This window comes from Argiope bruennichi, chromosome 9, assembly GCF_947563725.1.
Source record: "Argiope bruennichi chromosome 9, qqArgBrue1.1, whole genome shotgun sequence".
Classification (NCBI taxonomy): domain Eukaryota; kingdom Metazoa; phylum Arthropoda; class Arachnida; order Araneae; family Araneidae; genus Argiope; species Argiope bruennichi.
Genome location: NC_079159.1, coordinates 66,175,506 through 66,188,816, shown reverse-complemented (window position 1 = coordinate 66,188,816; position 13,311 = coordinate 66,175,506). Strand labels below are relative to the sequence as shown.

Genomic DNA, 13,311 nt, shown 5'->3' with positions numbered 1-13,311 from the left:
CATCTTATAGTTAAAATAAAATAAAAGAAAAGGAAAGAAAATCTGCAAGTGAATTTGGAATTAAGAAAAGAAAAAAAAGAAAAAAAAACAACCTTTATATCTTTGCAAGTATACATGCTATTTTTTTACAAGGGAAAAAAAAAAAAAAAAGCAATGAAGCTTGTAAGGTTATTGATGAAAGCTGCTAGTCATTATTATGCAATGATGAGGCTAAACTAAATTATTTTCTTTATCAGTGGTTGGTCCCTCATATGTCCTCTTGACCAAAGTTGAAGGAAATTTATCCAATTTTTAGTGAAAAAAATGTGTTAATATAAGTTTTTTCCCCTTCAAATTTACTGGCATCTGTGAATATATAAAGTATTTGAATGAAAGAAACATTGAAAATAAGATGCATAAGTGAGCTAGGTGAAATTTCTAAAGGTTTTAGAATTTTCAATGTTGTATATGCAAGAATGGGGGGGGGATGGAAAAAAAAACATGCATTTTAATTTATGAAAATATGTTGAATGTATTAGAATAAATTTCATTACAAATTTCATTTTACATATAAAATTTCTTATTATAATTTTTATTTTTCAGCTACTGGGCCAAGGCAGAAATCAAACAAGCTTTTTAGAAGCTATTGTAAATCGCTTGAAAAGATTAGTGAAAATTCAAATTAGATGAAAAAAATCTTGTTACTTAAAGAAAATATATTAAGTGATCCGTAATTATACCAGCTTTATGATGAACTTGATTATTTATTCTGGACTATAAAAAAAAGTTATGAATGCCTTTGCTATTCAATATATGATATAGTTTTGAAAATTTGTATTTGATATTGATTTTTATTGTAAAATAAATATTTTTACATATATATTTATTTCATTCAAATAGACTGAAATAGAAACTTCTGATGTAGATTGAATCTGCATGTCTTTTTATTTTATTCATAGCTTATTTTTAGTTAATTTAAGTTTGGCTTAATCCTTTTTATCATTGCTAGTGAATGATAACAATAATTAAAATATTATATGGATCTAAAATTATATATTCATATAATAATATTTAAATACACAATTTAAGAGAAAAGTTATATAAGAAGAATATATTGGAAGTTCCAATTTTTTTTTTTTTTTTTTTAAATCTCTAAAAATTGATTCTCATGATCTTTTTCTCTCAAAATAATTACTTTAACTGCATATTCGTTCTTTATCTACATTATTGATATAATAATCTTGCCAGTTTACTCACATTCAAAGGACATAGGAAATAATTATTAGAAAAATATGAAATTTTATGGCATCGCATTTTTGTTTATAGGAAGATGTTTTAATTATGAAATGTTTTATTATAACATTATTTTTAAAGAGGGTCCACCTTAATCTTTCCCTGATTAACAAGAAAAACAAATATGTGAAAAATATACATCTGTAACTTTTTTTGTTTATATTACTTATAATAATAATTGTTTGGAGCCTGATTTTTCTGTTACTATTTATAAATATTTAATTCTCATTCCTATGAACAAAGCAGAATAACTAAAAAACAAGTGCTTTAAGTTTATTATAATTATTTATTGAAATATATATTGACATATTTTCAACTGCTGGAATTTGCATTTTATTAATCCAAATATCTGCAATGCCCTCAAAATTAAAATGGGAATCGATATGAAATGAAGACATTATTGCATCTAGGATAGTGGAAACATAAATTGCCGAAGCTCTTGGACAGTGTTGTTAGACTGATACAAAGTGGTCATTTAAATTTTTTTGGTGGTGGTGGTAGGAATTATTGAATGCTAACTATTTTCTTTTAAATTCCTAATCAAAGATATTTGTGGATTTTTCTAGAATTATGTAGCAAATGGAGTATATTGGATCTAAGAAAAATCTCAAGATAACCTCTGAAAACAATCAAACATCATAATAATTTATCATTACCTTTGATAAATAAACCAATAGAATGTTAAAAAAGACATGATGTTTGATTAAATTAATTGTGTAGGATAATGCTGATTTCTGAGAAAAAGAAGAGAAATGGGGGGGGGGGGGAGAAGACATGTTATTAGCAATTCAAACTTTCTTAGGGCATTTTTTTTAAATTAACAATGTAACAATGAAATAAATATGAACTCATATATGTGCAACTGTTTATTAGAGGAATTCTGTTATTTTTTTTGTTTAGAATTTCTGAACAGTATAAAAATAAGTTCTATATACCTTAGAAAATTGATGAACAAATAACTTTTCAGTTTTGCATATCAGGTAATCAAGATTATTTGCTAATACTTGCATTAAAAGCAAAGGCATGTTTTTCCAATTAAATTCATATATTTAATACTTTTTATGTAAAATTATTAGATTTTCATTAATTAGACTACTGAACTTAGTGCATGAAATGTTTCTTCTTATAATGAAAATTGATTGGACAGTTTAAAATTGTGCATTCAAAAATCTTAATTGAGAATGTGTTATTTTATTTTAAATATTAAAAACTACCAGTAAACATAAGAAAAATATTTATTTTCACATAAAATTTGCACTAATATTTAAAATAAGGAAACACAAAACACTTATAACACAATCTACATTATTGCTGGAATGCTCATATACATTTTTCTCCAATCAAACTCAAATAATGTAGTTTTCATTTGTTAATTGAATTTCAAATGTTCATCATGATTGCAGTCCTTTCTGTTTACATCTTAGCACGTTCCTTCTGAAATAAAATTTTAAAACATAGATATAAATAAATGATTATAAGAAAAACAATACATATCAAGATTGTAGAAAAGTTTTTTTAACTGAAAATTCTCATTTTTTTTTTTTTATTTTAAAAGAAATCAAGTATTATATGCAATATTTAAATTGATTTCTGTTTGAAAATAACATTTCAACAAACTATTTTTATAACTTGATTACTGAATATAAATTGACATTTATTGCTTTAATCTACACATTAATATGTTTTCTTATCTGTTATACATTTAGTTTAAATTATTTTTGTTTTGTTTAGAAATGATAAAATAAGTAAGATATTTAAATGATATATTTGTGTGATTGGAATTTCCATTTAAATACAGTTATTTAATAATGGCAAAAACTAAATCAATAATGTAAAGATTTGAAGATAATTGCATGCTTTAGTGATATTTTCGGATTCATAATAAGGTAAATTTCTCCTCACTAGACATTATCTCATGACCCCCCACCTTCCAATAATTTAAGTAATTGTGATATCTGGTGAGACATGATATTTATTTATTCAAACTGGAGGAGGATTCTACTTTTACTTCCATGTCTGGCAACTCATGTTTTACAAAATTTGAAACCAGTCATTTCATCAACTTAGATTTAAAACGCAGTAACACATTTTGAAATTCCAAAGCATTATATTTAAGTTTCATACCAAACATATGTACGCAAAATATAAAATAAAGTATGCCATAAATATTTGATTATTTTTTAAAGAATATTTATAAATAAAAAATGTTCAGAAAGTTTTTAATAAAGTTAATAATCTTCAGTATACAATTTTCTTCTATGTCATTCAAGTGTTACATGATTTAAAAAAAAAAAAACTACTGATGGCCATATTTGTTATTATAATGGGAGGACAAAATTAAGAAGTCATTATACTGATAAATTAAGTTTAATATTGCAGTCTATCTGCATTATAAAATTGACACATTTGAAATAATAGTTACAGAACAGTAAATTATCTGCAATTGAAATATATGGTAGATACAATTATGAATAATTTGAAATATATCTAATCGTGCATTTCTTGACATAGAATAAAAACTTTATTTTATGACAATTGCATCTGTAAAATTTGATTCGCCATTGGCTTTTATCATTCTAATTGTATAAATAGAGATCATTAGGGTTTCAATTCTGTCTAAAATCAAATACCTTCAGCTTAGCAAGCCCTTCTTTGATTCTCCTTCCATAGTCTGGATCAGCCTGAGAGAAGTTCTTGACTGCTCTCTCTTGAATGAAATCTTTAGCATCAATAACGTGGTGCACGATATTGCTGACAAGCCTAGATTTTTCTTCTTCATTCAAAACCTGCAATTATAATCCTCCATTTAATATGATCATTTTATTCTATTATAGATGTGCTTGAAATAATATTTCACATAAAATCATTGGCTAGTACTATTGTCCAAATAAATTTGGAAATATTTTACTTAAGAATATTTGAACAACTCTATAATTTTTAAAAATTCAACAGAAAAATTTAGAATAGGAAATTGTTTCAAAAATACTTAAAAACTTTTTTCATTTATATTATAAAATCAACTATTGAGGTGTTCAAATTAATTAATGCTTTCAATAAATGTCATCATTGATTTATCAAAAATGTTATCAGTAATTCAATAAAAATAGTATTCTGTTGACTGCAAGAAAATGAGATTGTCACTTTTTAAAACTATTGAAGTGAATCAGACAAATTTTTAATAAATTTAACAATCACAAACAATGAGGAAGATGCATATATATAGCATAGAAATTAATATTATTTACAGAAAATGCATTGATACCAAAAGTTAAGTTTCTGAATTTATACTGCTATTAATTATGTAGCATAATAATAATAAAACAATAATATGTTTGCATCTATAAAAACATTCTTAAAAGATCATTAAGTTAAAAATGTTTTTGAAACTTAATGATCCTTTCAGATGTATTGCAAATTCTGTCATCATCTAATCTTTTATATTGCAATTATACTAAAAAGTAATGCTTATATCCTTGTAATATGACCTTTTGACAATGAGTTGTCAGAAGCTAAGCTAAAAATAATTATTTAATTACTAATTAAAAACTTTTACATCAAACAATTTATTCTACATCAAAACTGATCTAATGATACAAAAATGAATTAAATTTAAAATGTCATTGGAAAGTCAATTAGTAAAGTCAAGATATAATGTGTTTGAAAACTTGATCAATTTCTTGCAAAAAAAAAAAAAAAAAATCAAAATAATTATACATAGTTTCAAAATTAAATTTTTGATATTGCTAGGTAATTTTTTATTATGTCTACATCTACATACCTCTCTGTAGAATATTCCTGCCTGAGTAAAGTTATCATCATCAGCACTGTTGTACCTATCTACATCACCAGTTACCTTGAAAGATGTTTCTTTGGCTTTAATGTCTTCTACTGGACCACTGAAACTGTTGGGATGGTAGTTGGGAGCACCATCTGATAGAAACAAAATATATTAAAAAAAAATTATATAATTTTTTTAAAATAAACTAAAATAAAAATATTGAAATTATAAATTAGAAAGCTGTAAAATACCTGAGTATTTTTATCAGTAAGGAATAGTAACATAATTAACAGTATATTAATTAAATATACATATAGTGTAAATGACTGAAAAAGAAGAGACCTCAGATGCTATTTCAAATAAACTTAAGAGAAAAGTTTTTAAACATCATTTTTTATATTATATTAAAAAAATCATATGAATAAAAAAAATATAACATGTAATTGTTATTCTTCCACTTGATAGAAGTGGACTTCATATATACTTGTACATACTAGATATATTAGTTGATTTTCTGTTTGCTTTTGCTATGTAAGCTGCATTCAAAATTGATAATGCAGCTTACATAGCAAAAGCTTTCCAACTGCTTTATAAATTTGTTTTAACTAAAGTTGGATCTCCCTTTAATATTTGAAATTATCATATATTTTAATGTTTTTGGTACAAATTATTTATAAATAGAATTAAAATATATAAGATTCTTTTCTGATAAAATTACATAAGATATTTGATTAATTTATGTTTTCAAAATAAAAAAATAGTGCCTTGGGATTAAATAAAATCCTATACTAAAATTTTGTCCATATTTGTTTATAGTGAGAAGTGGTCAAGCAAGAGGTTCAATATACTTTAAATCATACAAATTACTATTTCCCCATATCCCTCCCATTTTATATATACTTGATGAAAAAGGAATTAAAGCAATGCATCCATTCCCATGCCAAAATTTATTAAAAATTTAATTTTTTTTATTCCATTAAAATCCCAATATCATTTACACATTAATTTGACTTTTATAAATCTTTTAAATAATATGTGAATTACTACACATACTTTGATTTTCATCCACACACTGAGGTCCATCTCGCTGATAGTTTCTTGCTCTCGCACGGTATGGACAATTGACAGGAATCTGTAAGAAGTTGGTTCCCAGTCTGTGTCTGTGGGTATCAGTGTAAGCAAATAATCTTCCCTGAAAGAAGGAGAGCAAATTATTTTTTACATGATTTAGATAATATGCATATATTATAAATTCTTTAATTACATCATTTTAGTTTAGAATAATTCTTTTTTCTTACTTGAAGCATCTTGTCAGGACTTGGTTCGATTCCTGGCACCATATGGGCTGGAGAAAAGGCGGCCTGCTCAACTTCAGCAAAGTAGTTTTTAGGATTTCTGTTCAATACAATTTTGCCAACTTTAATCAGTGGGAATTCTTTGTGGGGCCAAACCTATTGAGAAGATCATATTTCACTATAGAAACAGATAAATTATTTTTTTTTCTTTTATTAAAGTGTTAATGTACACTGTACAGTACACTAATACTGTACTTTAGTAATGTGTTTGTAAAACTTTTGGTAATGAGTCAGGAGTATTTTCAAGTTTTATTCATAGACACTTCATAACATTTTTTTGAAAATTCAGTATATTTAATGATATCTCTTAATCTAATTAAAAACCTAATTAATTTATTCACTTTTATCAAAAATTGAAATCTTTGTTTTGTTGAAACATGGTCAGAAAGTATTTCTCAGCTATAATTTCAAAAGGACAAGTGAATTATATATATATATATATATATATATATTCACTTTTATCTTAATTTAGCCCATATTAAATCATTCTCAAGTTCTCTCATTTGCTGATCCAAATCCCACTTTTTATTTAATTATTTTTAACACATGCTTGAGAAAATTGACGATTTCAGTATTTTCTCATGTTTCAAGTAAAGGGATAAAAATCCTTTTCCTAAAAAATTCTTTTAAAGGTACCCAAGATTCTCTTTTCTAAGTCTACATGTGTCAAAGAAATTTATCAAAATCTCATAGTAAAATCAATGAAGGGAAAATTTTTTAGTATCTTTTGCTTCTGTGTCACAATATAGACTGAAGTATCGCTTATTCTTTGTAGGAAAAGTATGCCTCCAATGGCGAAATAAATCAAAGTAAAAGTTCTACCTTCTTGGCTAAGCATTGTATATAATGATTTACTTCTAATAATATAAATGTAATATTAATATTTTTATTTATGGAAAACTATTGCTTAATCAAAGTCTTTCCTTCCCACAAATTTTTGATTATAATTCCTATTTTATAAAATACTTGAGAGCAAAACTTTTAATTCAGCAAAGACATATATACCTTTGTTAGATCAAATGGATTGAACTTCCAAGTTTCAGCTTGCTTGAATGTCATAATTTGAACATAGAAGGTCCATGAAGGATAGTTACCAGCTTCAATAGCATTGTACAAATCTCTAATGGAATAATCTGGATCAGAGCCAGCTAAATCATTAGCTTTCTCAACTGGACAGCACTTAATACCCTGATCAGTCTAGAAAAAGAATAAAAATACATATAAATTTTAAAAAAAATCAATTGTTTATTTTAATACAATAAAATAAATTTGAACTGATGCAGAGTTTAAGAAAGAAAGTATTGAACTTTTAAAATTTTTAATCTTATATTAATGTTTAATTGCTTATTAGTAGTTACATATAGTACAATATTTTGAATACTGTTACTCAAATTTGTATCCATCTCAGAAAATTTGAGAATAATAATATATATAACTAAATGAAAACCATATAAATTACTTAGAATACAGTAATGAAAAATTTAATTCAATTATATCATGATGGTATTTAAAAAAATTCACATCTCGGATACTTCAACAAGATTTAAAAAATAAGAATAACACAAAGATTGTTAAGAAATCATTAATTCAATGCAGCCACAGTAATGGAGTAAGACATAATAAAAGTTTAAATATAAGCATTTATTAATCTTCTTATAGAAAGGTATTCGATCAAGACACTATAAGTAAAAAATGATTTCCATCTTTTGAAATTATCTTTAAAAAAATGGATAAAAATCAAAATTTATTTCAGAAAATTAATAATATAGTAATATATTTCTATATATACTAGCTAGTCTTCTAAAGATCCTATAAAATGGTCAATAGAATACAGAAATATTGTGGAATGTTACATTTGGGTATGGAAACAAGATTCAGTGTGAATCTTAATTGGCAGAAGAATTTCGAATGAAAAAAAAAAAATTGTGGTTATACTACAGATATTTGATAATATTTCTATACTAATAGAGGAGGCATTTTATTTTATAAAACAAATTTGCATCATAAAGCATTTTGATGTCAGAACTATCATTCTGTACCTAAGCAAAGAGACAAAGTGCTTTTCTTACTTTGTAATGGAATTTACAATAGACAGCTTCACCATCTGCATTAACAAGCTTGAAGGTGTGGGATCCATATCCATTCATGTGCCTGTATCCATCTGGAATACCCCGATCAGAAAACAAAAAGGAAACTTGGTGTGTGGTTTCTGGTCTCAGAGTTATGAAATCCCAGAACATGTCAACATCCTGGATAATAAAGTATGCATATTTAATTTTTCACATTTTTTTACAATTAAAGATTATATATGTGGGATTAATACCAAATATTATACAAAAATTTACAAGACAAAAAGCAATAAAAAATTTGTTATTTTACAAAGTTGGAAAATTTTATTAGTCAGCATATTTGTATTTTAAGTATATGCTTTGTATTCTCATACCTTCGCACGCAAAAGAAAAAAAATATATTTTTCCATATATTTAAAAATAAAAGATGTTGTACAGTATAGCATATATAAAAGTGTACTATAATTAGAACATACTAAATAACAATTAACAGTCTTATTAAATTATTTAATCTATTGACGGAAGATAGAGTTTTTCTAGGCCTCTCACTAAAAACAGCTTTACAGTAAAAGGAAAACTAATAAGAGCAACTTATGAAATTTAACTTCTGAAGTAAAGCAAAAGAGAGAAGCAGTAGTGGGTAAAAATGCTCTAATGTTAATTTTAAGAAACTTAATCTTTATAAAGCCAAATATCATGAAAAAAGATTTAAAAAAAACTTTTCAATAGATGTAATTTATCTTAACTACCATACTATAAAAAATATTTAAATAACAGCAAATTGATATAGTTGCTTCTTACAATAGTGATTCATCCACTTATTCTTGATTTAAAAAAAAAAGCATTTAAAAAGAAATTGAAAATTAATCGATATTTAAAAAGTGTTGTAAAAATTACCAGCAATTAATGATACTGGCCTCTACCAACTGTCTTATCAAACTGCAGTTTTGAGTAAATAATCATTATGCTGCAAGCATATGTTTTTTACGCCTTAGTTGTATTGTTAATGCTTATGTTTTACATCAATGAGATAATGAATCTTTTGCCTTTCAACATTAGAAACTAATGGGCTAATAAATAAATGTATTAAATTTCATTTATGTAAAAACCTAAAAAATATATCTATATACAGATGCTGAAAAGTAATTGATAGCACATAAAAATTTGTTTTAAATGCATTATTTTAAACAGAACATAAATATGATAAGAAAATCAAAATTTCAATGCTGATGATGGAAAGAGAAAATGTATAACAATAGCTCATTATTAAAGAATAGAATAATAACTAAGTAGTTTTCATATATTATGAATATAATCAATAATCAAAGAAGAATATAAGTAAACATATAGCAAATTTTATATGCAATATTACTTTCACACATTAACAAGATTTTTTTTCTTTCAACTTTCAAATACAAATAAACATTCACCTTCAAATGTGTAACAGGATTTCTTTTTTGGGTGTGAATGAAGCTAGGAAACAGCAGAGGATCTCGAATGAAAAAAATCGGAGTGTTGTTTCCAACCAAATCCCAATTTCCTTCTTCTGTGTAGAATTTCACAGCAAAACCACGAGGATCTCGGACGGTATCAGCAGAGCCAGATTCACCGCCTATGAAAAAATAGTCAGAATTAATCTTATTTATTCTTTATAATTTATACATATTATATATATAATATGCCCAACAACAATATATATATCAACAACAAATGTACCATAAATTTTGAAAAAACACAATTGTTTCTAAATAGATTTATAAAAATAAAACTAAATATATTTTTCCTAAAAATATGTATAATTATGTTCATTCTTTTTACTATTATAGTTCTTTCATTCAATAAAGAAAAAGTTAAAAAATTGTTTCTTATAATGTAATTTTCTCAATATATTTTCTGTAAAACATTACAGAAAGTTTAATATATCTTGAAGTAAGACACTTAAACTAGAAACTTACCAACAGTGGAAAATCTAACCACAAGAGGAGTCCTCTTTCCAATTTCACTGAAGATTTTTGCTTTGCAGTACTTAGAGATGTCATCTGTTACTTCAAAATAACCAAATGCTCCAGCACCTTTGGCATGCACAACTCTTTCAGGGATCCTCTCCCTGAAAATAGACAATAACATTAACTAATAAGTATTTTTATTGTTTACAAAGAAAATTTCATGATATGTTTTTATTTTAATAAAATTTTTATTCATGGTTAAAAAAATATTTAATAGTTTTTCAATAGAAGCAGAATATGCATAATAATAAATCATATTTATGCAACTTTATGAAGTAAAAGAATTTTAATATTTTTTCTTTGTTTAAATAAGTTAATAAAGCAAAAAAAAAAAGATAAAAATATTATTACTGCACATAAATATTAGAAAATAATAAGAAATATAATAATTATTAATTTAATCTAAGTGTTTAAAAAATATACCTATTTATTAACATATTATTAATGAACTAAATTTTAAACTTTTTTTTTGTGCTGAATAAATAATATTTCTTAAAAAGTGCAAATTATTTTTCTATAAATCACAATAATAAAACTTGCCTGTCAAAGTGTGCCATTTCTTCCAAGTAGACAACATCTTGCAATAATAAAGGTCCTCTTGGCCCGATAGTCATAGAATTTAACTTGTCACCAATTGGACATCCTGAAGCAGTTGTTAGGGTTTCATTTTTTCCCTATACACATTATAAAAGTATATGAACATTAGTAAAAAAAAAAAAAGTTCAGTTTTGAAATGCATTATAAAAACATGAACATTTTGTAATATTACAGAATTTTTTTTATCAACAGAATTTAGCAATATGATTGATTTATATGGTATAAAATATATGATATAAGTCAATATAAGAAAGAGCTTGTAATCACAAAAAATTTAATATTCAATATTTCAAGATGATATGTTGATGAACATATCAATTATGAAACACATTACTTTAAAAATAAATTATTAAACACAATAAACAATTTATTTTTCTGTTTATCTTTATTTTATCTGTTGAAGTATGAAATATCTTCAACAGATTAACTACAATAAAAAAATAATAAGAAATTAAAAGTATAACAGGAAACAAATTACAGCAAATCTTATCTGATAAGAGCAATTTATCAGCTATTTTAAAAGTCTTGACAAATTCTACTAACCACAATGAACTTATCCATAAAAAAATTAATATTGCTTCCTAACTCTTATCACACCTCATTATTTTTTAATCATTTCAATTAAAGAATTTATAAAAGAAACAGACAAGCATTACTTTAGTGAAATATTGATAAATACATAATTTTTACCTGACCATACTTCTTGACTTTTCTTAATTCCTTAAAGCAGCACAAAAAATAATAAATTAAATTTTAATCAGTTCTTAAAAATTGATACATATTGACTTTGAATACATACAAAACACTTTCTTGCAAATAAATATATGAAAGATAAATCATAAATTATTTCTCACAACATACAAAATCATGCAATGATTTTTCTTATGAAACAAAAAATATAATTACAAATATATTTATAATATAAGGCATTTAAAATACCCATTCTACTGGCAAAATGCATTAGTAGAAATTCCGAATAACGCATTTCAGATTATCTACTTGAGTATGTATAGAGGAAAGCTGTGTTAATGTAAACAAGGAAAACTGACTTTCAAAAATAACTATATTTTTACCTTTTGTGCTTCTTTGAAATCATTGAGTTGTTCAGCTGCTTTGTCTCTCGGCATCTTTGAATATTATTAGATACACTTTATTAGTTTTATAAAAAACTTAATACACGAAAGTACAAAAATCCGGTGAAAATACTGGGCCAGAGAACTACACCACTTCCTCAACCTGCCAGCAGGAGGACTCCTTTGATGTTTATCATGAAGTGAATGGTTATTATTAACTTCAACAAGGGTTGCCGTCATTATTGTTGGCGACGCCAAAAGCTCTCATTCTCGCCAACCATTTTTATCTCGGATGAGGAGAAACAATTTTTGATTATTATCTTTTTATCCTCCAATGTTTTTGAGTTTTTTCAAAAGTATTTCCTGAAACAATAATGCAACACATTAATATACTTTTTGAAAACTGTATAATTTTTGTAAAGAATATTTTAAAGAAGAAAAGAATATTTTAAAATGCTTATTCGTTTTATATTAAAAAGCATATCTTACTAATTTTTGCTTATGAGTAATTTTTAAGTTAATGGATTCAAAATCTTATTTAATATTAGCCACTTCTGGAGACCAGTCAGTTCACTGGGATTAATAATAAAAAAATTTTCAATTAAATATATTTATGTAGTCTTACTAGTATAGAAGGCTTGCTTGTTAAGTTGATTGCCTTGTGTAATACCCTAATTTTCTATCATCTGCCTTAAAGTGCGAATTTTAATTTGGAATTGAAGTGATAAAACTTCTTAGATGAAACAAAGCATGTTTTTTAAAAACATGAATATAAAAAGAGAATCATTCAACATTTAAGTTTTATGTATTCTACAAAATATTTTTTATAATTTATAGTGTATCTCAAAAGACTACTTTATAAAAAACTCACTGATTTATCATAAAATTCAGTTTTAATTTCAAAGAGATTTAAATTATGTAAATATTATAATGAAAAAATTATAAAATCTAAATTTATAGGAAATAAAATTGATAGTGCCAAGCATAGCTTATAAAACAGAATAATATTGTAAACGAGGAATAAATAAAAATTGGCATAATTCTCCTCTTCTTAATGATCGATTGTCCTGATGGATATTAGAATGCTTCTCTCTAAACTAAACTTGAATTTAAAAAGTTTTTCTTTTCTTTTCTTTTTTTTTATTTGTAGAAAAATACATC

The 13,311-nt window shown here is 24.9% G+C and overlaps 2 protein-coding genes across 2 annotated transcripts in view; one reads left to right on the top strand and one right to left on the bottom strand.

Annotated features, from left to right (window-relative positions):
* LOC129984399 (nuclear pore complex protein Nup205-like) overlaps positions 1-858 on the top strand; it is a 47,382-nt gene extending 46,524 nt beyond the window's left edge. Inside the window, exon 40 of the mRNA XM_056094277.1 lies at positions 583-858. Coding sequence (XP_055950252.1) covers positions 583-669 — 87 coding nt within the window. The 3' untranslated portion in view covers positions 670-858. The remainder of the gene's footprint in view (positions 1-582) is intronic.
* Positions 859-2,489: 1,631 nt separating this feature from the next.
* On the bottom strand, positions 2,490-12,343 carry LOC129983788 (catalase-like). The gene is made up of 11 exons (XM_056093417.1): positions 12,151-12,343; positions 11,017-11,154; positions 10,430-10,577; positions 9,905-10,086; positions 8,475-8,654; positions 7,411-7,602; positions 6,349-6,501; positions 6,104-6,242; positions 5,051-5,202; positions 3,903-4,058; positions 2,490-2,706 (listed from the first exon to the last, which is right to left on the bottom strand). The coding sequence occupies exons 1-11, from the start codon at positions 12,202-12,204 to the stop codon at positions 2,686-2,688; spliced, it is 1,515 nt and encodes a 504-aa protein (XP_055949392.1). The 5' UTR covers positions 12,205-12,343; the 3' UTR covers positions 2,490-2,685.
* Between the last annotated feature and the right edge of the window lie 968 nt (positions 12,344-13,311).

Excerpts from the sequence above, each read along its gene's own strand:
- LOC129983788 (XM_056093417.1), bottom strand. The coding sequence starts at position 12,204 with ATGCCGAGAGACAAAGCAGCTGAACAACTCAATGATTTCAAAGAAGCA. Across the intron at positions 7,603-8,474 it reads ATTGTAAATTCCATTACAAA|ACTGATCAGGGTATTAAGTG; the intron begins GTAAGAAAAGCA and ends TTCTTTTTCTAG. Across the intron at positions 5,203-6,103 it reads GTGTGTGGATGAAAATCAAA|ATGGTGCTCCCAACTACCAT; the intron begins GTATGTGTAGTA and ends TGTTTCTATCAG.